At 47.5% G+C, this 25,962-nt stretch overlaps 2 protein-coding genes across 6 annotated transcripts; one reads left to right on the top strand and one right to left on the bottom strand.

Annotated features, from left to right (window-relative positions):
* Positions 1-9,822: 9,822 nt before the first annotated feature.
* On the bottom strand, positions 9,823-10,806 carry LOC135598256 (uncharacterized). Its single transcript, XM_065091788.1, has one exon. It carries the CDS (start codon positions 10,804-10,806, stop codon positions 9,823-9,825), a length of 984 nt encoding a protein of 327 aa, XP_064947860.1.
* Positions 10,807-15,251: 4,445 nt separating this feature from the next.
* Positions 15,252-17,658, top strand: LOC135583090 (uncharacterized). 5 transcript variants are annotated; one of them, XM_065093928.1, is made up of 3 exons: positions 15,252-15,468; positions 15,941-16,027; positions 16,307-17,658. In XM_065093928.1, exon 3 carries the CDS (start codon positions 16,362-16,364, stop codon positions 17,283-17,285), a length of 924 nt encoding a protein of 307 aa, XP_064950000.1. In that variant the 5' UTR covers positions 15,252-15,468; positions 15,941-16,027; positions 16,307-16,361; the 3' UTR covers positions 17,286-17,658. The 5 variants fall into 5 exon arrangements, with proteins under 5 accessions (XP_064950000.1, XP_064949999.1, XP_064950002.1 ...); XM_065093927.1 differs by having other exon boundaries at positions 15,960-16,027; XM_065093930.1 differs by having other exon boundaries at positions 15,960-16,027; positions 16,313-17,658.
* Positions 17,659-25,962: the final 8,304 nt, after the last annotated feature.

The raw sequence follows: 25,962 nt of genomic DNA on the forward strand, positions 1-25,962 counted from the left end.
AGAAATAATTGAGGACCTTTTCCCATCCCTAATAAATAAAGATTAAGTGAACAACACAAACCGACATCCCACACGCTATGCAATTAATTCACAGACCTCTAGCGAGCATTTGATTATAATTCTCGATGGACTGGAGGCGCTGCAGCTGGAGCTGCTCTCTGAAGCGCCTGATGAAGGCATCGGCCACCTCATTGATGTCCTCCTCTTCTTCCTCCGCTGCAAAGCGCTCCCCTCTTCTCACCTTGTTGACCGCGATATCCCGCGGCTGGAGGCCGGCGTCTCCTCCTCCAGCGACAAAATTAGCGGCTGAGTTATTCCTCTTACCGCCTCTGCTGCTATTGCTTTGGCTGCCGTCTCTTAACGATGGGGCTTTGTGATCTGTGGGTGCCAATGATACGGCCGTGGCGTGGGTCGAAGAGGTGGTGATAGGGTTCCTCGCCATGGAATTCTTCTCCTCGGCCACTGTTGTCATCGGATGAAGCAACACAAGAAAAAAGACAAGCCTGGTTGCTTCTTGATTATTAGAGACGAGCCTTGAGGCGACGACCGACTGATACGTGATGGGGGGCTTAGATGGCGTGTTATTTATAGTGTGAGACGCCGAAAGCAGTGACCTGGCATTGAGTTGTAACGGCGCCTAGACGACAGTGCCGTCGTGTCTTCAACCAGACGTAACTTACGCCGTCGTTACGTCGCCGCAACTGATGCGGGGCGCCACCAGACGTGGATCGCCGAGCAACACGCCACGCACTGCGTTCCGGCGAGAGCAATGCTTTCTTTTCGTACCCGTCCCACTTACGTGCCTCGTTAGCTTGGGCCAAAATGCTGGGCCCCTTTGGAATGAATCTATACCGCCGTATCAGTAGAGACGGGTATGTTTGCCCGCATCATCAAATAGCTCGTGTTTTCTAAAATGCCGATGCGGACGTGAGATGGGCGGCGGTGCAGTCAAATGTGGCGGTGGATGGGGAAGCGTGTGGGGGGTGAGGATCGTCGCGATGGGCATCCGTGGACCGGCGCCGTTGCCTTATCTTTGTTTCCTTTTAATTCCTTTGATTCGTGGCAGCATCTGAATCGGGACAGAACAAGCTTTCTCAAGTGTATCGTCGAGGATCTCTACTTAGGGTTGCAGCCTCTTTATGTTTTTGGTAAGCCAACAATAAGCAGTTGTCGACAAGAAGATTAGAAAGAGGAACGAGAGATTGAGAGGTGGTCAAAGAACTCGATCGAGATTTTGTATTTTAAATATTAAATCTTAGATAAATAATTAAGTTTATTTTCCAACATCAACTTTATGGAAATTTGATGCCAGATTGAGGTCTAAAATCTGCTACGTCTCGCCAACCAAACAGCGGCAGATTATTCGGTTCCTCAACAGCTGTATATATATATATATATATAAACAGTTGCATAGCATCGCAGTAAATAATGAAAGTACATTGATTGAATTATAAAAAGAGAAACAAACTCTTGTATACGAACAAATACAAACAGATCGTAATATATAATAAGATTAAATAAAAATTATAATAAAATATGATAATAAGATTTATATGAAGGATAAAAATCATGGGATAAACTAGAGATAATCCACTATAAGAATAATAAATAAATAAATCTCAGATTCTTTTGTCTAAAGTCCAAGCAACAATCTCAAGAGAATAATTAGGATATAAGGATTATGTCACTATACACAATATCCAAAATCTCCTTAAGTAATTATAGTAAGAATATATTGTAGATCTAATCTAACATGAGATGAGAACATTGCTTGGATGATTGAGAACCGACTCTATTCGTTGTCCTTATCTTCTTTCCTTTATCTTATTTTTATATCATTTTCTCATCTTGTTTGAATCAAATTGCTACTGTAGTTTTCTGCTTCTACTACTGTAGTTTTTTACTTTGTTGTTATAGTTTTTTTTCTCATTTTTTATACTCATCATATCCCTTTATTAGATCTAGAGTTAGATTAAAGTAGATATGAGCTATGGACTGTTAAAGCTTACTATAGACTGAACTTGTTGCGCCGAGCAACTCAGCGGGGGATACGAGGCCCGCGACCCGACCATGGCGAAATAACTGGCATAGGTAAAGAACCTGACCGCCAAGTTCCTTCATTTTACATTATCTAATGTCCCAAGGGGAGAAAACGAGCACGCCGACACACTAGCTAAGCTGGCATCAAAACCAGCCCCCGAAGTCAGGCCCGGGGTCGAGGAGCTACCTGTCCGCGCCATCAAAATCGCAGCCGCAGCCTCGAGTAGCGCGACTACCACCTGGGTACAAGAACTGCTCCGCTTCAAACGGGACGGGACTCTCCCGTCCGACAAAGCGACAGCTCGGCGCCTATGTCGCACACATGCATGGTACACCGAGGTGGGTGGACGGCTCTACAAGCGGTCCTTCTCGTACCCCCTCCTACGGTGCTTAGAGCCCGACGAAGCCCGGACCGTCCTAGCTGAGGTCCATGAAGGGGTCTGCGGGGAACACATCGGCGGGCGGACCCTGGCACATAAAATACTCCGCCAGGGCTACTACTGGCCGACCATGTGTCGGGACGCAAAGACCCACGTGCAACGGTGTAGCTCATGCCAAGAACATGCCCGCACACCCCGGCTGCCCGCAGTCCCATTAACCCCCATCGACTGCGCATGGCCGTTCGCGCAATGGGGTTTGGACCTCCTCGGTCCCTTCCCCCTAGCCTCGGGACAGCGGAGATACATCGTCGTAGGCGTAGATTATTTCACAAAATGGGTAGAGGCCGAGCCATTGGCGACAATCACGGAACGGCAAATAGAAAAGTTCGTGTGGAAGAACTTGGTGACTCGGTTCGGCCTGCCGAACACCATCATCATGGATAATGGGCCCCAATTCGCTGGTCGGAAGTTTCGGGAGTTCTGCGCGAACCACGGAATCCAGCTAAAGTTCAGCTCAGTGGCTCACCCTTAGACAAACGGGCTAGCGGAGGTGACCAATCGGTCCATCCTAGACGGGCTCAAACGAAGAGTGTCCGCGGCTCGATCAGCTTGGACGGACGAACTCCCGAGCGTACTACGGGCGCTACGCACCACTCCCAAAACCGCAATTGGAGAGCCCCCTTATAGCCTCGCGTTCGGAACTGAAGCTGTCCTCCCACCCGAGGTAGCCATCGCCACCCTTCGAACACGAAGCTATGACGAGGAAGCCTCGGACGAAGGACTTCGAGCCGCCCTCGATCTACTGGAGGAGCGGCACGCCGACGCGAATGTAAGAGACCTCTCTTATAAAAGAGTGGTCGCGAGGGTGTACAACCGAAAGGTACGACCCCGACCCATCAAACTAGGCGACCTAGTCCTACGGAGGACCGAGGTCAGCGATCCGACCCGGGCACGAGGCAAGTTGGCTCCCAGCTGGGAAGGCCCTTACCGGGTGACCGAAGTCATCGGAACCGGTACATTCCGACTCACCACGATGATGGGTCACTCCCTGCCAAGGACTTGGAACACCCAAAATCTCAAAAGGTTATTTCCGTAAGCAAAGACTTGGCCAAAGAACAGAACCGTACCAAGACGCAGACAGTCAATTGAGAAGAAGAGAAAGACCATGTTTATTCAAAAAGCGCGTTACAAAACGAAGCAAAAAAGTACAGAGGTCTTCATTCCTCGGGGGCATCTGGGCTGTCGTCGAAGGGAACCTCAGCTGGCATGTTAACGCCTAAATCCTCGGGGAAGGAACCAAAGGGATCCTCTATGACCTCCGAGTCAGGATTGCGCGCCTTGAAACGAGCAAGGGCAACCCGATACTCGTACTCGTACAAGACCCGCCCGGTCCGAACAAGGCCGAGCTGGAAGCCCGAGGAACCCTTGTAGTCCTCGATCAGCTTCTTGTCCTTCCCCGGCCTTTGGTAGATCTCGGCATCAAGGGCCTCGGAGACCCCCCGTGCCTCGGCTCGCGACTCCTCGAGGCGCCGGATCAGTTCGAGAGAGTCCGTCCTCGCCGAGCGAGCCTCGGCCACCGACGCCCTCAAATGCGTCTGGAGCTCCGTATTACGCTCCTCGGACGCCTCCAACCGCGCCTGGAACTCCACGAGCCGCTCCGCGGACGCCTGGAGCTCATATCGAAGGCGTGTCACCTCCACCTCCAAATCCGAGGCGCGCTGCTCGGCCGTCGCGACCGCCTCGGGACCCGCTCCAGCCCAAGCTTTGTCCGCCTGCCTCCAGAGCTCGGCATTGCGGCTGCTCAGGGCGGCGATAACTCGTCCCGCGTCATGAACGCGGTCCATCAGCGCGACGGCATAGTGGTTACCCTGGGGAAAGGGCGAGGTCAAAACAAAGTCTGTCCAAAAATGTACAAGCAGGAGGACGAAACAACACTTACCCACAACAGCGACTTAGCGGATTTGCTAAGCAAGACCTCGGAGGGCAAGGTGTACAAATCCCGAGCTATGTCGGGATGAAGCCCTCCGCGGACGAATCTAGCCACACAATCCCCGTCGGCCCACACCCGGCTGCCCCGGGTGAGACCGTCCCACCGGCCCATTAACGGATCGGTGGCCGCGCCGCGCGGGAGAGCACCCACCTCCCGCGCCAAGTAAGGCTCGTCCTCCCTCCCAAGCGGAAGACGGAGAAGCTCGCGAATCGAGGGCTGGCGGGGCACCTCCACCGCCACGTTCCCACTCGTGCCAGCCTCGCCCTCCCCGAGGCTCCCCGCGGCTTCCACCGCCGGTGCTACGGCGCCTTCCGCCGCCGAAGTTGCGACCACCTCAGGACCGTCGCTCGGAAGCACCCGCACCCTCTTCCGAGGCTGACCGGCCTCGACATCCACGGGGGCCTCCCTCGTACCCGCCCTGGCGACGGAAGGCGAATGGCCCGACGCGGCCGAAGAAGTTTTCCCTCCACGCAGGGCTTCGAGAAGCACCATCTCTGCAAAGAAAGGCCAAAACGACGGTCGGCTAAGTGAATAGTCCGCGAGGAAAAAGAGAAGAACCCCTAAAGAACCGCCCCTTGGAGAGTACCTAGAGGTACCGGGCTAAGACCCGCCTCCACCAACCACCGCTCGGACATATTTCGGATGGCGCTGGAGGCCGGGAGGATCTCTCTAAGCCTCCGGAGCTCTCAGCGCCCCTCGTCGTCCAAAACCAGGGCGGTGTTGTCTATCGCACGCGCCCCCCAGCGGACCCCGAACCCCCAATCTCCCGAGCGGCTGACAAAAAAGAAGCGCTCCTTCCACCCCTTATTACTGAAGGGGCCCCGCTCACTCGAAAACCCGCTCGGGCGGACAGATGGTAGCCCCCCGACCACTTACAAAGGCGGAAGCAGGAAAGGAAGAGGGCACGGGTCGGGGTTATGTTGGCATAGTGGTTGTTAGGATCGGAGCGGCACTAAGAGGGGGGGGTGAATTAGTGCAGCGGATTAAAACTTCGGTTTTGATAAATCTTTCGTACGATGAAAAGCAATATCAATGGAAACCGATTTTAGAAGCTTGATAACTTAGAAACGTATGGAAGCATAGTAACTAAGTAGAGAAGTTTGCAGTATGTAAATGGCAAGAGTAGGATGCAAACCAGATAACACAGCAGTTTTTAAAGTGGTTCGGTCAAAATGACCTACATCCACTTGCGAAGCCTTCTTCGAAGAGGCTTCCAACTTCCACTAGCAAATTTCTTGTAGGAGAAGGACTAATACCCCTTTTACAACCTTTACAAGTGGTTCACAATCTTACAATTCTTTTCAACAAGATGGGAGGAGGTGAACACTTAAGCAATATGAAAAACAAGGCTTGCAAAGACTATTCTAAGGCTCTTAACTCAAACTATTGCTTTTCAAAAGGTTGTCATCTCAGCTGAGATTTGAGGGGTATTTATAGGCCTCAAGAGGATTCAAATTTGGGCTCCAAAAATTTGAATTCTCTTATGTTCCCGATGCTGGCGGTGCCACCGCTTGTCAATGGCGGTGCCACCGCTTGTCAGTGTCAGGCGCTGACAGTGCTGGGCGGTGCCACCGCCCAGCTCAGGCGATGCTACCGCCCACCTCTCGGGCACTGGGCGGTGCCACCGCCCAGCCCAGGCGGTGCCACCGCCTACAGTGTTTTCAGCCCACTAGTTGGGCTTCAATCTTGCTCCAAACTAGTCCGAACTTGGGCCCAATTGGCCCCTACTTGGGTTATAGGATTAACACCTAATCCTAACCCTAATTAACATGCTAACTATGAATTTAAAGACATTTTCTAAGCTATTACAAAGTCCGTAAGTCAAGACTTCTTTCGGCGAGCTTCCGGCGAACTTCCGACAGTCTTCCGATAAACTCTCGGAAACCATTATGCAGACTCCCGGCAAGCTCCTAGACTTCACGATTTGATCTTGGCGAGTTCCAACGAGCTTCTTCGGTAAGCTCCGATCTTTCTCGGTGAGCTCCGCGAACTTCCAACGAACCTTCCGGCGAGCTTCCGAAAAACCCTTCGGCAAGCTCCCTACTCATTCTTGGCTAGTTCCGGCAGCATTCCCGACGAACCTTCGGACTTCCGTCGAACTCTCGAACTCCCATCGAATCCTTCGTGCTTGACTCCGGCATTTTGTTTCGCTTTATGTCTTCATCGTTATCGTAGTTAATCCTGCACATACAAGCCAAAACTCTACTCCGATCTAGACAATTATTATAAAGCGAATTGACATTCTGTTGTCTGGCACGTCATTGGTTGGCGCTTCGTCCGATTCTTTGGCGTATCTTCCTCTCTTGCGGCTTATTGCCCAATCAGCGGTTGACCTCCGCAAGGCCGATATCCTTGGCGCAATTTCGCTCTTGGCCCGATGCCCGACGTCCGAAGCCTTCTGCCATCCAATATCCTAACGTGATCTCCTCCGGCGCAACGTCAATTCCTCCTGCCTTAATTGTCTAAACCTGATCGAGTAGACCTGCATCGCTCAAAATGCAGTTTAAATCATAAACACATATCAAGTGGTTTCATCATCAAAATACGAGATTCAACAGTGGCACTCCCCCAAAAACGCCACCAGATAGCGCCATGAGTTTGGCGCCATCTGGGACGGGGAAATATGCCACCAAGAAAGATAGGAGACTATGACGGGGTGTAGGGGGAGGCGTAGCCCGGCCTCGAAAGCATCGAGGGTGAGGGCGAAGCCCCTAGGAATCGGGTCATACGTCGTGCTCCTCGGATGCATAATGCCCAAGATACAGCCCGCCTGCGTTGCGCTCCTCGGACGCATAATGCCCGAGATACACCAACGTGGTCAGCCCGCCTACGTCGCGCTCCTCGGACGCATAATGCCCGAGATACACCAGCGTGGTCAGCCCGCCTGCGTCGCGCTCCTCGGACGCATAATGCCCGAGATACACCAGCGCGGTCAGCCCGCCTGCGTCGCGCTCCTCGGACGCATAATGCCCGAGATACACCAGCGCGGTCAGCCCGGCTGCCTCGCACTCCTCGGACGCATAATGCCCGAGATACACCAGCGCGGTCAGCCCGCCTGCATCGCGCTCCTCAGATGCGTAATGCCCGAGATACACCAACGCGGTCAGCCCGCCTACGTCATGCTCCTCGACCGCATAAGACAAGCTCGACCTCATGCCGCCTGAGACCGCTGCGGCACCAGGAGTCGAAGCCATGCCTCGGACTCCCTCCCCCGATTGCCACAACCGACGCATAGCTTCTTCCGGGGGGGGAATATGATAGGGGAAATAATGGCGGTGTGATGTGTCACGACGATGGCCCCACCTGGGCGCCACTCTGCCTGATGAGGAAGGCAATAACGCTGACTCGACTCGCGCTAACATCACCCGCTATCAGGCAACGACTTCCAACCCCGCACGCTTGACCGTGGCAGGGCAGGACGATTACCGACCCTCGCCCATACCCTGCGATGATCCGGTTCTCCACGCAACGTCAGTAACGATGTCAGACGCCATCAGAGGTGCGACCCCGCCTCACACAGGCGGGTACATCAGGTAATAGTAAGCTTCCCTATAAATACCCTTGCACTCTAAACAGGTGAGGGAGGAGAAAAGAAGACAACTCTCTACCGCATCTCCTAACTTGATCGTCGGAGGGGTTGGGTCAAGCTCCCGACCCGACCTGTGTGCAGGAACAAGGGCGAGGTCACACCTTCCTGATGCCGCGCCAAGGCTCCACCCCCCACGCCATGTCCCATCCGGATAGCTGTGACCGGCCACCCCAGTTGTCCCAAGGAGCACCGCGCCAGATCCCCGCACATTCGGACCCGAACCAAGCCGTGTCGGCCCTAGATTCAGCGCCAGATCACCACTGGGAGTCGGTGAGGACGCGGATGGCGACCACCTGCATCTCGAGGGCCAACCTGAGTCCTACTAGAAGCGCCTCGTTGTTGGTAGCCCGTAACCTGAAGCGGAGGGAGCGCTCGAACGACCGCCCGTCGGGAGCCTACAACACCAGCCCCGCGCCGGCACCTTTTGAGTTGGCTGATCCGTCGACGTGCAGGACCTAAGCCTCGGGGGGTTGTCCGAGGCTCTTGTCCCCGATCTGGGTTAACTCCGCGATGAAGTCGGCCACGGACTAGGCTTTGATAGCTATCCTGGGCACGTATTGAATGTCATGCTCGCCGAGCTCCATCGCCCATTTGAGAAGCCGTCCTGCAACATCGAACTTAGACAAAACCTGACGAAGCGGCTGGTCCGTAATGACCTCCACCGGGTGAGCCTGGAAATAGGGGCGTAGCTTCCGGGCGGACAATATGAGCGCGAGCGCTAGCTTCTCGATCGGTGGGTATCGTTCTTCAGGACCGTTGAGGACGTGGCTGACATAGTAGACCGGGAGCTACTCACCGGAGTTTTCCTTAACCAGGATGGAGCTTACTGCGTGCGGGGAGGCTGCGAGGTAGATGCTCAGCTTCTCCCCCGGAGAGACTGAGGCAAGCCGAGGGAGGTTGGCCAAGTGTTGTTCCACTTTCTTGAGGGCTTCCTCGCATTCTGCCGTCCATTGGAAACCTTTCGGGTTCTTCAGCGCCTTGAAGAAGGGGAGGCAGCGATCACCTGATCAGGCGAGGAAGCAGGACATGGCGACGAGCTTCCCGTTGAGGCGCTGCAGGTCTTTGATCGTCCGAGGTGATTGCATATTGATGATCGCCTGGACCTTCTCTGGGTTGGCGTCAATTCCTCTTTCGTGTATAATGAACCCGAGGAACTTCCCTGATGTGACGCCGAAGGCGCACTTTGCCGGGTTGAGTCGCATGCCGAACTTGCGCAGCGTGGCGAATGCCTCGGTCAGATCGGCTAGGTGGGCTCCGGCCTCTTGGCTTTTCACGATCATGTCGTCGACGTACACTTCCATGTTCCGCCCGATCTGGTGGGCGAACATCTTGTTCACCGTTCTCTGGTATGTTGCCCCGGCGTTCTTTAATCCGAAGGGCATGACCTTGTAAAAGTAAACCCCTTGATCGGTGAGAAAGGTCGTGTGCTCTTGATCTTCGGGCGCCATTCTGATCTGGTTATATCCCGAGAAGGCGTTCATAAACGAGAGGCGGGTGTGACCTGCCGTGGCGTCGACCAGCTGGTCGACCTTCGGAAGGGGATAGCAGTCCTTCGGGCATGCATTGTTGAGACTGGTGTAATCAACGCATATCCTCCAGCTTCCATTAGCTTTCTTGACGAGGACTACATTGGACAGCCATTGCGGGTATTTGGCTTCGTTTATGAAACCTGCCTCCAAGAGTCGAGCTACTTCTTCTCGCACGGCTACCTGCCGCTCTGGGGCCTGCCGTCTCAGCTTTTGTTTTACCGGGGGGGCGTCAGGTGAGATACTGAGGTGATGTAGGGCGACTTCCGGGTCGACGCCTGTCACGTCAGAGGGCGACTAGGCGAAGACATCAGCGTTCTCCTGTAGGAGGCCGACGAGCTGTCCTCGTTCTTGCTCGAGTAGCTCTGACCCGATCCTAACCGTCTGGTCCGGCCGATCCTCTAGCAGCGGCACAGCGATGGTGGACCCCCTCGGCTCAAGATGGGGGGCTGGCTTCTGGGTTTCCCGGGGGTCTGCCAACGGCGATGCGATCCTGGCCCTCTTGTGTAAGGAGATGGCAGTCAGGTAGCAGCGCCGGGATTCTCGAGGACTTCCTGTGATCTCTCCGGTCCCGGCGTGGGTCGGGAGCTTCACAGTTTGGTAGTAGGTCAAGACGACGACTCTGATTTTGTTGAGGGTCGGTCGACCGAGAATGGCGTTGTATGCGGCAGGGAGGTCGATCACCAAGAAGGTGGTCATTACTGTCTTCGACCTCGGCGGGGTTCCCAGGGTTAAGGGCAAAGTGATCGCCCCTAGTGGTGAGATTGAATCACCAGTGAATCCGGTGAGCGCCGAGGATATCGGCTTCGTGTTGTCTCTGGATAAGCCGAGCTTCTGGAAGGCGTCGAAGTAGAATATGTCGGCCGAGCTCCCGGTATCGACCATAATTCTTCTTACCTGCGCATTGGCGATTCTGGCTGATATCACGAGCGCATCGTCGTGCTCGGACTGTTCGGATGTCCTGGCCGGGAAGGTGACGTTAGGCCCGGGCGCGTGTCTGGGAGCTTCGGCTGAGACAGCTCTGGCGTACGCCTTCTTTCTGGTCATGGAATCCCCACCAGACGCGGGGCCGCCAGTTATTACGTCGATGTGTCGCTCGACGGGACCCTCCGGGCATGGCGAAGGTTCCTTGTTTGGGCGGAGGTACTGGCCGAGGTGCCCCCTACGGATGAGCTCCTCGATCTGTCTCTTTAGCTCCCGACACTGTTCAGTGTCGTGCCCATGTTGCCGGTGGAAGCGGCAGTACTTCGATTGGTCCGCCAACGCCCGCGGACTTCTCATCGGGTAAGGTTCTTTGAGCAGCCCCTTCTCCCTTATGTGAAGGAATATTTCCGTTCGGGATGAGTTCAAGGCTGGGAGAGGGGGCCTCGAAGTAGGCGGGTTGGATCGGTCCAACCTACGCTGAGATGTCGCGGGTTGCTACTGCCGGGGCGGCTCTAGCTTGGTCCCTTTGTGTCCCCCGAGTCTCTCGGCCATCCATGCTTCCGCGGTGATGAACTGGCTCGCATGTTAGAGCATCTCGGGTACCGTCGTGGGGGGTCGCTCTACTAGGGACCAGAAGAACCTGGAGGGCCGCAAGCCTATCATGAATGCATGCATCAATAGAGAAGGGTGAGCGTCCGAGAGCCCTCAGATCTGTGTCGTAAAACGGTTCAAGAAGTGGGAGAGGGACTCATCCTCCCTTTGGTTGAGCCCGAGGAGCAACACCACGGATGGCTTCGGGCGGGCGTAGGTGAGGAAGTTGAGCTCAAAGTCCCGGGCGAGCTGGTCAAAGGAAGAGATGGTCCCGGCCTTGAGGCCGCCGTACCATGCGCGGGCCGGTCCCCTCAAAGTCGTTGGGAATGCCCTGCACATCAAGGCGTCGGAAGTCCCATATAGCGCCATTTGGGCGCGAAACGCGGCTACGTGATCCGCGGGGTCAGTGGCGCCATCATAGGCGTCCAGGGATGGGAGTCGAAAGTGTGGTGGGATGGTCTGATCTTGTATTTCGGGTGCGAACGGGGACCCTTGGTATCCGTTCGCTCCGGGCTCCCCTTTCGACCTGCGAATCTCTTGTTGCACTTCGTTGAGGCGTTGATTGAAGAGGCGCAACTGGGCTTGCAGGGCGTTCGTCGGGTTCGCAGACAGCCGCTCGGGCTCCAGGCGACTCGACGTGCCTTCCGCCTCCCGGTCTCCGAGCTGGGCCGTTTGGTTTTGAGGCGACAGAGGGGGCTCGGGGAGCGGCATGTGCATCCGGGGGGTGGGTTCTCGCTGTTGCAGAGGCCGGGTTGCATGTGGGGGCGTTGGCTGGGAGACGAGTGGGATGATAGTCTGCACCACGCCCGCTAGTGCCCGCACTTGGTGGGCGAGATCGTGGAAGGCTTCGGGCGAAACGGGTGGCGGGCCGACCGGGGCGTCGGGCGGCGACAAGCCCAGGTCGTTGAACAGCCGCCAGTATCGCTCCGAAGTCGTGGCGGGGGCGTTCGTCTCGGAGCTCCTCCCGCGAGGGATGATCCCCTAGGGTCCTGACCGGACGCGACCCCATAGCTCCGGGTTCGCCAAAGTGGGTCTGCTGATCGGTCGACATTTGGGGCCCTTCCTCTAGCGCCAATTTGTTGCGAGGAACAATTGTATGCCGTGGCCTTGGGGCCGACACGGCTTGGTTCGGGTCCGAATGTGCTGGGATCTGGCGCGGTGCTCCTTGGGACGACTTGGGTGGCCGGTCATAGCTGTCCGGATGGGACGTGGCGTGGGGGGTGGAGCCTTGGCGCGACGTCAGGAAGGTGTGACCTCGCCCTTGTTCCTGCACACAGGTCGGGTCGGGAGCTTGACCCGACCCCTCCGACGATCAAGTTAGGAGATGCGGTAGAGAGTTATCTTTTTTTCTCCTCCCTCACCTGTTTAGAGTGCAAGGGTATTTATAGGGAAGCTTACTGTTACCTGATGTACCGGCCTGTGTGAGGCGGGGTCGCACCTCTGATGGCGTCTGACACCGTTACTGACGTTGCGTGGAGAACCGAATCGTCGCAGGGTATGGGCGAGGGTTGGTAATCGTCCTACCCTGCCACGGTCAAGCGTGCGGGGTTGGAAGTTGTTGCCTGATAGCGGGTGATGTCAGCACGAGTCGAGTCAGCGTTATTGCCTTCCTCATCGGGTAGAGTGGCACCCAGGTGGGGCCGTCACCGTGACACATCATACCGCCATTATTTCCCCTATCAGAACTCATGGGCTGTCAGCCCAACATTCTATTCCAAACAACTTAGAGTTTTTTTTTGTTACTCCTAACAAGCTAGAGTTAGCAATAACACTTACTATTCAAAGCGGCTGCCGTTGACAACATCAAAATGTGCATTCTCAATAAATCCATTCTTAAAAGAAAATGTGGACATCAAGTATCAAATTAAGCAAATTAAGATAATGTTGTAGCAACTAATGCAACAAAGTTTATAAGATCTAAACCACAAACACAAGTGGTATTGTAATAGGATGATATAAACATAAGAGTGCTCACATTCCAATTATCATGACCATAAATTAAAACGCTTCTCTATTCCACAAACACAAGTAATGTTTATCTATGGCTGTGCTCTCTACAAATATACTACACAAACACATGGAATATGATTTATATTATTTTAGTACTATACAGCAGTGTACTATGCCAACTGAATGTTGACTAGTTGCAAAGTAAATTGGACAATTTACCCAAGATATCTTTTTTTTTTTTTTTTTTGAATAATATTCTTTTTTTGATGGATTAGTCCATAGGGTTAATGGGTTCAATTCCTCAATTACAGTGTTTGTGAATAGGCCTATAGTGTTTTTGTGGAGATGTCAAAATATTATAAGCTACTTCAAAAATACTATATATATATATGGAGAGATTTGCCAAAGTAGGGCAGCACTATATATCCAAGTATACAAACTTACTCCAAAATTCTACTTTCCAATTCCATGGAAACATTAGTCACAAATTAAGTTTAATGAATGATCTTCGTAATCATGCTCCACATTTGTCTAATAGAAGTGAAAAAAAAAAATCATATTTATCGTATATAATTTTTCTAAAATATGTAAAATAATATATATATATATATTCATATGAGAAACCCAAGAAGATTTTATCTATCGGAATGAACCAAAAAATATGCTTGAGGTATATAAATCAATCCTCACTAGTAAATACCATTAGTTAAAACATATATTTTGGAACCAGATGAAGATTTTCTTGATGATATATGAAAGAAAAGGAAAAAGGTAACATATAAGATGGGGTAAGCAAATCAAAAAAATAAATATGATCTAACTATTAAAATAACAGAAATTTATTATCAAGGAAGTTGAAGGAGACATTCATAACAGCTAACATTTTTCTAACTACACGAGAAAATCTTATTGAGAAAAATTCTCCCTGTATAAATCATGAAGAGGAAGATATATTTTATTTCTTCATCTTCATTATTTATTCTCTTGAGACATCAAATCATGATTTCTTCATCTTTATCTTCATACACACAAGGGATAAAAGAAAAATATAAGAGAAACAAGAGAGATGAGAGAGAATTGTTCACTCCTAATAGCTATAAAATAAATATCATTTATGGTGACAATAACTGTACACCTCGAAGAAGATAGATTAGGTTGATGGTTACGAAAGAGGCAATTATTGTGATTCCTATGAAGCAAACATAATGAGTTAGCAATAAAAAGCACAATGCAAAGAGCTAAGATTAGATTATAGATTATTGCTTTCTTGAAGTTAGGAACCATAAATCCAAAAAGGAAAGAATTAAAATGAAATGTTAAAATTTGATGACATGAGATCCCAAAAATAAGTGGCAAATGAACACTAAAAAAATATGTAAAATAATATATAGATTCGTATAAATCGGATTCATATGAGACCCAAAAAGATCTTCTCTCTCAAAACGAACCAAAAAGATAAGCTTAGGTATATAATCAATGCAAATACGATTAGTTAAAACATAGATTTTGTTGATGATATATAAAAGAAAAAAAAAGACAACATATAAGACTAGAAGAGGAATTAAATTTGATCCAATTATTAAAAAAAAAGAAATTTACTTCTTATTCCTATTGATGGACTATAAGAGGAGACAAAAATGATAAATATGTTACGAAAAAGGATGATATCTTTTGTTGGGAAATCTCAAGTTTTATATATTCATTCATTCATTCCTAATCAAAATCATTAGGAATAAATGTTGTATCAAAATCGCATCAAGTTTATAACCTTATTCTAACTAATGAATATTATTTAGACGATTAATTTAGGAAATTTCAAGTTTATTTTTCGATATTTTAGTTGGGAACCGGATTAACTTTTTGTTACAGAAACTATATATATATATATATAATATATATATTCCGTATGAAGGTTGGATTTTTCCTGGCCGTTCGATTAGGGCGGTCCCACAACGAAGACCGGATTCTTTTGGATTTCGCTGAACAAAATGAAACGAAAACACGGACCAAAATCGTCTACGTAAACGTACATTTCACGCGACCCCTTCCACCGCCCGACCCAGGAAAGAGAACCGTAGCCCTCCACGTCATTGATCCTCCTCTTGGGCCCTTTTCCTGACTCGCGTACTCTAAATTTACCACTCTGGCAATTGGATCAAGATGTCGGCTCCAGAATAAAAGGACGGGTACAGCTTGGGTTACGAACGAACAGGTGAATTGTTTTGCTATTTTTTTATATACGCCGGCCTAACCTATGGCATGCTTTTTCTTCCTCCTTGTGTTCTCGGGAATTTAGGGTTCATTTTGCCCTCTTTTTTGTCTTGCGAGCGGCCTCACCGCCAAACAGAGTACAAGAAAGAGCTTCTTCTTCTTCTTTTACTCGTAGCGTACATGTATCGATGGATCGTTGCAATCCACAGTAGCCGAGAGTTAGGCGTTTGGTCTCTCGCAGCGCGGATCTTCCTCTGCTCTTTCACGGTAACATCTCTTTCGCCGGATCGTTTCCATGTCCCCCCTGTGCTCTGATCTGCAGCGATAGCCCCTTTCTCCACCTCCACCTATTTTCCCCCGGAAAAAGATCGTTTTTGATTGTTTGTGGTGACTGTGTATTTTCTTATGTTTTATGCTTTGATGTATCTTCTTTTTCAGTACTTGTTCTTTCGATTCTTTCTTTTTCGCTTCTAATTGGGTAGCTCGTTGCTGGCTGGATGGTTTTGACCGCCCACCCAATCATGCGCCATCTGTTTGACGATGTTGATGTTTGCCGAATTGTACTGCAGATTCTTTTTTTCCTCCGACAATAATCCTTAATCAAAAAAGAAACTGTCTTTTGTTCTTTCTCTGGGTGCGAGATGTCACCAAAGGTGATATCTTTGCCTATTGGCTCCAAATTCTATCCGATTGAGAAGCATAGTTTGTTATTGTACTTATAGATGATTTTGACAAGCAGAAGTTGCACTTATTCTCAGTGAATTCGGCGATTTATGTGGCATAGTCACGCATGGCACGAGCTTGTAGGTTTTGCTTGATGCAATTGGTATGAGAACTATCCATCTTATCTGTGGTTTGCTTGTTCTCGCAGCTTCTGTTTTTACTGAATGTTCTAGTTGGTCCACGAACCATGTCAGTGAAGCACACTCTTGCTGCTGGACTACGTTCACATTATATTGCAGTCTGTGATTTCCTTTTTTTGCACCAGGAAAAGATGATCATATGTGATTATTTCAATGAAAATTTGTCGCATTCTTATTTAAAGTTTAAAGTCTGTAATTTCAGCTCATTGTTCATTGATTGCACTTTTTGCCCCCTTGTCTAGGGACAGTATTGTAGCAAGAAGATTTAGTGGTTCTATTTATCTCGAACTAGTTGGAATGCCAAAGGAAAGGAGGGTGCAGTCTCTGTCCTTTGGACGGCGATCTCGTGCATTTCCTTTCTCAGCTAGTTCTTCTTCACGGAAGTCGCTTGACCGTGTGGAGTCGGCCAAGGAAATTAAAGAATGGGAGGAGGCTCTTTGCCCTGTGTGCCTGGAGCACCCCCACAATGCTGTTCTCCTTCTCTGCTCCTCACACGACAACGGTTGCCGTCCATTCATGTGTGACACCAGCTACCGTCACTCTAACTGTCTGGATCAGTACTGCAAGGCCTTATCTGGATCCAAGCCACCACAGGATGTTGATGGCATGCAGCAACCAACCAATCTGTTATGCCCTCTCTGTCGTGGACTCGTCAGCGGTTGGACAGTGATAGAGCCTGCTCGCAGGCATATGAATGCTAAATCTCGGAGCTGCTCTACGGAATCATGTGTGTTTAGTGGCACTTATGGGGATCTAAGGAAGCACGCAAGGAAAGAGCATCCATCTACGCGACCATCAGAGGCTGATCCGGAGCGGCAACAAGACTGGAGGAGGATGGAACAACAGCGGGACCTTGGAGATCTTTTCAGCATGTTCCATTCAGCTGTTACTGAAGGCCAGGCGGAAGTCAGTATCGATGAAGATGATGAAGAGGACAGCAACAGCATGCTTCTATTTCCTTCAGTCGCCGCCATGGTTTTGGTTGTGCATGTGCGTCAAGCAGGAGGAGATGACACGGATCGATCATCTCAGCCACGGTTTTATATCACAAGACCCTCTTCAGGGGATTCATCGGGAAGCCGAAGGGGAAGTGGGGTGATCTCATTGGCAGAGGCCATAGGCAATTCAAGGTCCACTAGCAGGGAGACCCATGATGGTGGAGCTAATGATGATAGCAGATCCAGTGAGGCGGATACAGCTTCCCAACAGAACCAAGGATGATGATGCTAGTTATTTGTTTTGTGGCTGAAGCACTCGATCTCATCATCATTGGACTATGGTGAGCTGCTGCAATGTCAATTCCTTCTCTAGTCTCTTTGAAGCATTGAGCTAGCTGCTGTGTGGCCATAGTTCACGGCTAGCCACTGTTACTGCAGCAAGTTAAATTGATGGATGGTCATTATAAAGTTGTTCCAGATGTAATTTGTTGATGTTGTCAAACTGCTCAGCTACATGATGACATGCACAGGCACACATTAAAAGAGAAGAAACTGGGCATTTTAATCAGTTGCGATGTCATGTTCTTTCAAAAGATCAATAAGTTCTTCATGTATTTGATGTTTTCTAATCAAATGTATGAATACCATTCTTGATATATGTCTGAGGTGGTGGCCGGCCGATAGCAACACATGCCAGTTTTACCTTCAGGGAACAGAGATTACTCGATCGTAATCATACGAATGTTCCTACTACTATAAAAACACAGATAAAACGGACCATGCTTATCACAATACATTTGCAACACTACAAGTATCAGCAGTTCCAGATTGACTCGGACGCTGTCATGTATACTGTCTGGTTGGATATACTTTATGGAAGAGTAACAACCGCTCGATTAAGAGGGCGACCCATCGAGACGCAGCCTCGCAGACTGCATTCATCTCTTCGTAGTGGCAGTCATCTCTTCGTAGTGTTCGATCAATTAGTGTGAATACTTCTTCGTAATTGATCTCATATTATTGTTTGTATTCCTTTACAACCAATCAAGTCTTGTATTTCTCTATCTCCTATTGTGCATTTCTATTTATTTTGAAGATCTACTTAACATCGATCGCTTGATAGTCTGTATCATTTTTGTTAATAGTATAAATTTTCTTATTCATAGCTTATCATCATTTTTCTTCTCTACAATGTTCTTTGAAGATTAATGGATCATATCATACAAAAAGATAAAATAAAAGAAAGATCATCATTATTAGTATCTCCTTTGAGTCATATCATATAGCTCATGAATCGTTCTTATCTTTCTTATAATCGAACTTCTTGAATCATGTGATCTAGTTAATGTAGGTAACGATTCAAGCAAAGACTCTTTAGTGCTTGCTTATATTATATCATCATCTTTTAAAGATATAGCTTTCTTATGCTGTTCATCATTGTTTCAATTTCAAAAATCTATTGTTCATCAAATTCAACATTTCTTGATATCACAACTTTGTTTGTGATAAAATTTTAGAGTTTATAACCACTGGGATTTTTAGTATAATCTAACAATATATGTTTCTGACTTTTATCCTCAAGTTTTGTTTTGTTTTCTTTTCTTTCGGTATCTTGGCAAATGTAGCGCTTTCAAATATTCTCAAATGATCAACTCTTGATTTCTATAGGCTCTATACTTCTTATGGTATAATATTACTAATTCGTATTGTCGAAAACCTATTAAGCAAATAAATTGCATAAATAACAATATCTCCCCAAAATTCTTTAGGAATCTTTTTTCCTTTTATATGCATCTGTCTATATTAAGTATAGTCTTATTTTTTCTTTGTAAGATATCATTTTGTTAAGATGTGCTAGTTATAGGTGCCTTGTAAGCCAATCACGTGAGTGAAGGCATATGCAACTTGATACGCAGTCTTTTTACTTATTATTATTATTTAACATTTATTACTTTATATTGTCTATTGCTTGAATATATTATGATGTTCATAGATCTATGCAATAGAAATCAGATCGTGATGAGATCATGATAATAAGACTAATTCACATTTAAATACAAACCCTTAATAATCTTGGTCATAGGTTGCTTGAGAAGGACATCGAGATAACCGAACAAACTGGTATGATGTATGCCTGTCCATATGATAGATGCAGCTGGTCTCATAGTTGCCCATATGGGGACACTAGGGATATAGTATAGGTACTCATTAGAGAATGAGTTCATTGATTGATCCGCTTACGGAATGTTGGATGGTTGATGATGCCTTATTGTAAGACAGCGATTTCGTAGATCTAGTGGTGTATCTGGTCCTTAGACTTGAGACACAAAGGATATTCTATATAAGTACTCCACTCTTTGATACCAAACTTATAGGTCTAGAGGTTCCAGATCTAGCATAGATGATCATTGAGAGTGGTAGCCAACTTTACAAGGGCTATTGAGTGTCGATAGATTATAGTATAATTCTTTTGAGTCCCGATTGTAATGAGCCATGGGGCTTGGTGCTTCCTCCAATTTTTTTATAATCTTACTAGTCTCTGAATCTTCCTGCCATTCCATCTTAATATCCTTAAGAAAGTCGCTAGTCGGAAGTGAAACGACCGAAACTTCAACTTGCTCGAGTAGCTGCGAAAGCGCATCTGCAAGAACATTCTCTTTCCCCTTTTTGTAAGTTATTTCATAATCAAATCCAAGAAGTTTTATTACCCTTTTTTGCTGCTCAGGGGATGATATTTTTCGCTCCAAAAAGTACTTGAGGCTTTTATGGTTAGTTTTAATTTGAAATCGTCGGCCAATCAAGTAGGTTCTCCACCTCGTTGCTGCGCGCACAATGGCGAGCATCTCCTTATCATATGTTGACTTATTTTGATGGGAGGGAGATAATGCCTTGCTAGTGTATATGAGTGGTCGACCATTATGCATGAGAATGGCTCCAATTTCGACTCCAGATGCGTCGGCCTCAATAATGAAGGGTCGGTTGAAATCTGGTAGTGTTATCACCGGCGTCGTCGTCATGGCTACCTTAAGTTTGTCGAAGGCAGCGGAGGCTCTGTCCGACCATTGGAAGACATCTTTTTTCAGTAAGAAAGTAAGTGGTGCACTGATCTCTCCATAGTTTTTCATGAACTTGCAGTAGTAGCCTGTTAAACCCAGAAAGCCATGTAGCAATTTTATGTTCCATGGGGTCAGCCAGTTTTGCATTGCTCCAATTTTGAAGAAGTCTACTGCCACACCTTCCTCTGATATGATATGCCCAAGATATTCCACCTTCTTATGAAGAAAGCAAAAATTCATAGTGGTTGTTGTGTGTTCAAAGGGTGGTTTTCGGTATGTCTTCTTCGCATACTCATATTTGATGATACTCGGATCGAAGGTCCAGCTTTGTAAAGATTTATGCTCCCTTAGCAACTCATCTACTACTAGAATAGGGTATTTATCCTTGATGGTTATGCCATTGAGAGCTCGGTAATCAACACATAATCGCCATATTCCATCCTTCTTTCGTATGAGGAGCATCGGTGAAGAGTAGGGGCTGCAACTTGGCCGAATAACTCCTGTTTTGAGCATCTCTTTTACAATCCTTTCTATTTCATCCTTCTGGAGATGTGGATATTGATATGGCTGAGCATTTGCTGGAGATTTGCCTTGAAGAATCATTATACAATGATCATGCTGACGGGTAAGAGGTAGGTTGCGCGGTTCGTCAAATATATCCGAAAATTCAACAAGCAAAGGAAGTAGATTTGGATCTTCAAATTCTATTGGCTCTCCTTTAATTTGCTGCTCAAGTTGTACCAAAAAGCCACTGCATGCTTTATGCAAAACCTTCTTCATTTGTTGTGTGCAAATCATCGTTACGTCGCCCTCACGTTTCCCATGCAGTATCACCTGTTTCTCCTTACAGTAAAATTTTATAAATAGTTGCATAAAATTCCAAGAAATATCACCTAATGTCATCAACCATTTAATTCTGAGTATGGCCTCATGATCATCAAGAGGGAGGAGGAAGAAATATGCAATTATCTCTTGGTCCTGCAGCAACAGTTTCACCTGCGGGCACCTATGATCACACTTCAAAATCCGTCCGTTGGCGACCTTAACGACAAACCAGTTGCAATTCTCAATAGGAAAGTTCATATGGATAACAACCTTACTATTTAGGAAGTTATTATTGCTGCCCGTGTCGATGAGAACAGTGATCGGTTGTTGTTTGAGAAGGCCTCCAACTTTCATCGTTTGCGGGTTTGAGTAGCCAGCTAATGTATGTACCGTAACTTCGGTCGGTTGTGGCTCTTCTTCTGCATCTTTTTCTTCATGTTCAAGGCTCTCTTCTGAATGTTCAATGACCTCTTCTTCTATCGGTTCAATCATAAGACGTCCTCCTTTACTACAGCGATGCTCACGGCTCCACGGCTCGTCACAATGCCAACATAACCCCTTCGCATATCGCTCCCGAAGCTCTTCTCTTGCTAACCTCTTTGGTGTAGGGACTTGGTCGACAGTATGGGGGGCTAAGGGCTTCAATATTACTGGTTGAGGAGCGACCCTAGTCCTCCAAGCTTCATGGTTCAATTGCTCCTCTTGATGTCGTGCGAAAGAGATGGCTGCCATAAGCGTATACGGTTGTCACGCTTTAACTTCTCCTCGGATCTCCGGCTTCAAGCCCTCAATGAAGGTCCTCAATAGCTGTTTTTGAGACCAATCATGAGTTTGATTAGATAACCTTTCAAACCTGGTTTGGTACTCTTGAATAGTAGAGGTTTGTCGGATCTTTTCTAGTTGTCCGTCAATATTCTCGTAATCGGTTAGTCTGAAGCGGATCAGCAGTCCTTCTTTGAATTGTCGCTATGAAAGGACTCCATAAGTATGTTCAAACCAGTCAAACCACTGTATAGCATCCCCTTCAAGATGTATAGCTGCAATTTTCACCATAGATGCATCTACGGTTTTGTGGTACTGAAAATATCGCTCCGCGTGCGAGATCCAACCAATCGGGTCTCCTTCTTCCCATCTAGGGAAGTCCACTCTCATGCATGGATAGTTGGGGTTGGTCATAGAGCTTCCCCTCTCTTGGAAGTCATATCTTTGGGCTTGGTGTGATTGGGCAAAGCTCTCTCCTTGATATGATTTCTTCGAGCTTAGTGGTCGGCCCAATCTGAGTTCGGTAAAGAGCGTCCGAATCTTATCCTCCATTCGCGCCTCCAAAGCTTCGAATTTAGCATTGATTACCTCCTTAGATGCCATAGTATATGCCTCTAAATCTATGATGTTAAGATCTCTCTTTTGTTGTCAGGTTAAAGGCATGTATAGGTTGAGAGAAGTGATGGTCGAAAGAGTTGGTGGATCGGTGGATGTAGCCTACGATTTAGGCTTGTTTTGTGGCTGTTTTGGGTGCAGTTTGAGGGTGTGGTTTGGTGGAGTTCTAGGGCTGTGGATGAAAGTTTTGGATCTGTGGTAGATGGCAGCAAAGGTTTGAGAGAAATCAGTGGAAGTTGCAGCAAGTATGTGCTGTCTTGTAAGAGCAGAATTGTCGTCGAAGAAACAGTGGTTTCTCGACGTAATTTCCACCAAAAACTTGAGAGAATTGAGGAGGGAATTGATAGCAAAATCACAGTTTATATGACAGCAAGGATGACTAATTTAATCAAGAAAATTTCGGCAGTATAACAGCAAGGAAATTGGTGCAAGTTGCGATAGCAGAATTCTCATCGAAAAATTTCAGCAGTTTACGATGAAAATTTATAGCAACACAAAAATCGGTTTTAGAGATGAATTCCTCAATAGATCAATCTTAGATGGAAGCCAAGATGATCTATAAAGTGTATAAAAAATTTCATTCAAAAAAGATTGCAAATAGATGGGTTAAGGCAACAATATGCGGCTGAAATTTTCTGCAGCTTAGATTTTTAAGTATAGTAGATTGGACGTAAAAGATTAGAAGTTTATATTGAGAATTTTTTGATGAAACCAAAGGGAAATCCACTATTAGGAAGTGTCAAAGCTATCATAAAAATTTCGTAGAGATTTGGATAGAAACAACGTAGTATCAAGATCAAACAATCAGTGCTATGCAGTTGAAATTTTACGGTGCAGATTTTCAAGTATAGCAGATTAGATGTAAAATATCAATGGTTTATATTGAGAATTTTTTGACAAAAGCAAAGGGAAATCTGCTGTTAGGAAGTGTCAAAGATGTCATAAAATTTCGTGGAGATTTGGATAGAGAAAACATAGTAGCAAGATCAAACAGACAGTGCTATACGGTTGGAATTCTGCAATGTATCTTTCGTCGTAGAGATGAAAACTTTATGACGAAAAGTTTTTGCAGCGATATAGGAATAATTTTTTTGAGATTTTCAAATAAAGATAACTAAATTGCAGCAGCAGTAAGGTAGAAAACCAGAACCTGTTGCAATTCACGGGGAGATCAAAGGATGATCCGTGGTGGTGGAGATGATGGCGGAATTCGGCGATGATCTTTTAAGCAATTGTGGGAATTGCTTTGGACGGTTGTGGAGGGTTGATGGATGGCTGTGGAAGGGCAGCGAGACGCCATGAACGCTGCTCTGATACCAGGTGTTAGAACCTTTGCAGATTCTAAACTTGGGGTTGATCTCTTTAGGGGATCGGCCTCCTTGGAACTCTATAGGGGTTCCTCCCTCCAAGTTGCTGCTCAAAGGCTGCAGAAAAGATTCATCTATTGCTTATCAAAAGAGAAGGAATACATGACTATTTATAGGGCTTCTAAACCCTAACTCCTAATAGGACTCCTACTTAAGACTCTTACTTCTAACCAACTCCTAATAGGACTCCTACTCAAGACTCCTATTCCCTTACAACTCTTAATTCTTCTCTAAGAAAAAACCTCCTACATGAATGCCCCTCTAAATTAGGACTCTCCTAGCTAGAGTCCTAACAGAATGTCCCTCTCAATTAGGACTCTCCTAGCTAGAGTCCTAACAGTTTTACATGAATGTCCCTCTCAATTAGGACTCTCCAAGCTAGAGTCCTAACAGATTCTAATCAGATAGTAGGCGCAAACTAAAATATGATATTCATACGAAAAAATTGATTTACGTCTAGATGCTGATTCGTAAATCACTTGATTAAGCGAGATGCAGTTTAAGCAAGGATATAATGGCAGTTTGCAGTTATGATAGAAATCAAAATGTAAACGCAAATCGAAATATGATGATCGTACGATGAAACTGATTTACGTCTAAACGCCGATTCGGAAAGTGCAAAGCTTGAAACCCGATCGTATATACGCAAAAAGCAATAAGCTTTTGAGGAGGTTTGCAGTAAAGATAATATGCTCAAAGTAAATGCAAATCGAGATTTAGAGTGGTTCGGTCAATCTTGACCTACTCCACTTTTGGCTTCCTCCACCGACGAGGTCACCGACGTCAACTAGAGGCCTTCCTTCAATAGACGAAGGCCAACCACCCTTTTATAGTTTCACTCCTTTTGACGGGCTTAGGAGACAACCCTTACAGAATTTTCTCTCCTCTCTTTAAAGCTCAGAACTTGGAAGAAAAGAGGGAGAAGAACTTTTGGCCTTTACAACAATTTTGAGCTCTAAAAATCACAGAACAAGATTAAGATTTCAGTGTATTTGAGTGCCCTTTCAGTGCTGAATGGGTGGGGTATTTATAGGCCCCAACCCAGTTTGAATTTGGAGCTCAAAACTGTCAATTCTTGAAATTTCGGGATCTGGCGGTTGCACCTCCTGATTAAGGCGGTTGCACTGCCTGGCAGAGCTCGAAGACTGAGCCTCTAGGCGGTGCCACCTCCTATCAAGGGCGGTTGCACCTCCTGACAGAGCTCGAAGACCAAGCTCAGGCAGTGCCACCGCCTGACTGAGGCAGTTGCACCTCCTGGCAGAGCTCGAAGACCGAGCTCAAGCGGTGCCACCTCCTGTCAAGGGAGTTGCACCGCCCAGTCTCGCTCGGAGACTGAGCCTAGGCGGTGCCACCTCCTGGCTGGGGTGGTTGCACCGCCCAGTCTCGCTCGGAGACTCAGCCCAAGCGGTGCCACCTCCTGGCTTGGGCGGTTCAACCGCCTAGTAGAAATCAGGGTCCGAATGGGTTGATCCATTCGACCCAATTTGGGTTTTTCTAGGGCCCAATTGCCCCAAGATTAAGTTAATGGGATCACCTCCCATTTCCAACTTAATCATTGTGCTAACTACGATATTTCCTAAGACATTTACTACAACTTGCTCTAGTGCGTCAATCGCTTCTTCCGGCGAGCTTCCAGCAAACTTCCATCGATCATCCGATGAACTCTCGGTGATGCTCCTGCGGACTTCCGGCAAACTCCTGGACTTGCGACGATCCACTTGGCGAGTTCCGATGAGCTTCTTTGGCAAGCTCTCATGGACTTCTCGGATTTGTTCCCGCAGAACCTCCAACGACTGTCCGGACTTCCGTCGAACTCCCAACGTGATCATTGTCTTGACTCCGGCGTAACTCCTACTGCATATCTTACTTTCATCGTAGTTAATCTTGCACACTTATCTCAATATATAGATTAGATAACAAATGACAATTGACTTCATCATCAAAATCCGAGATTCAACATCCTGGGTACTGGTGGTACCACCGCCATTCCTAGGCGGTACTACCGCCGTAGGATCTACTACTGGGTGGTACCACCGCCGAACAGGGGTAGTACCACCACTGGCAGCATTGCTGCTGGTGGTACCAGCCTGGGCGGTACCACCTCCCAGATTTCCTTGGGTGTTGTTCCCCAGGTGGTGCCACCACCAGCCAGGGTTTAAGCACCTTGGTTGGGCCTTGAATCCGGCCCAAACCAACCCAACTTCGGGTCCAGTTGGCCCCTAACAGAGTTGATGGGATTACCTTCCAATCCCAACTCTAATTATGTGCCAACTCTAATTATCAACATTGCTGTAGGTGCTAGCAAAAATTTCGAAAGAAAATGCAAGATAGCTTT

This window comes from Musa acuminata, chromosome BXJ2-1 (assembly GCF_036884655.1).
Source record: "Musa acuminata AAA Group cultivar baxijiao chromosome BXJ2-1, Cavendish_Baxijiao_AAA, whole genome shotgun sequence".
Classification (NCBI taxonomy): domain Eukaryota; kingdom Viridiplantae; phylum Streptophyta; class Magnoliopsida; order Zingiberales; family Musaceae; genus Musa; species Musa acuminata.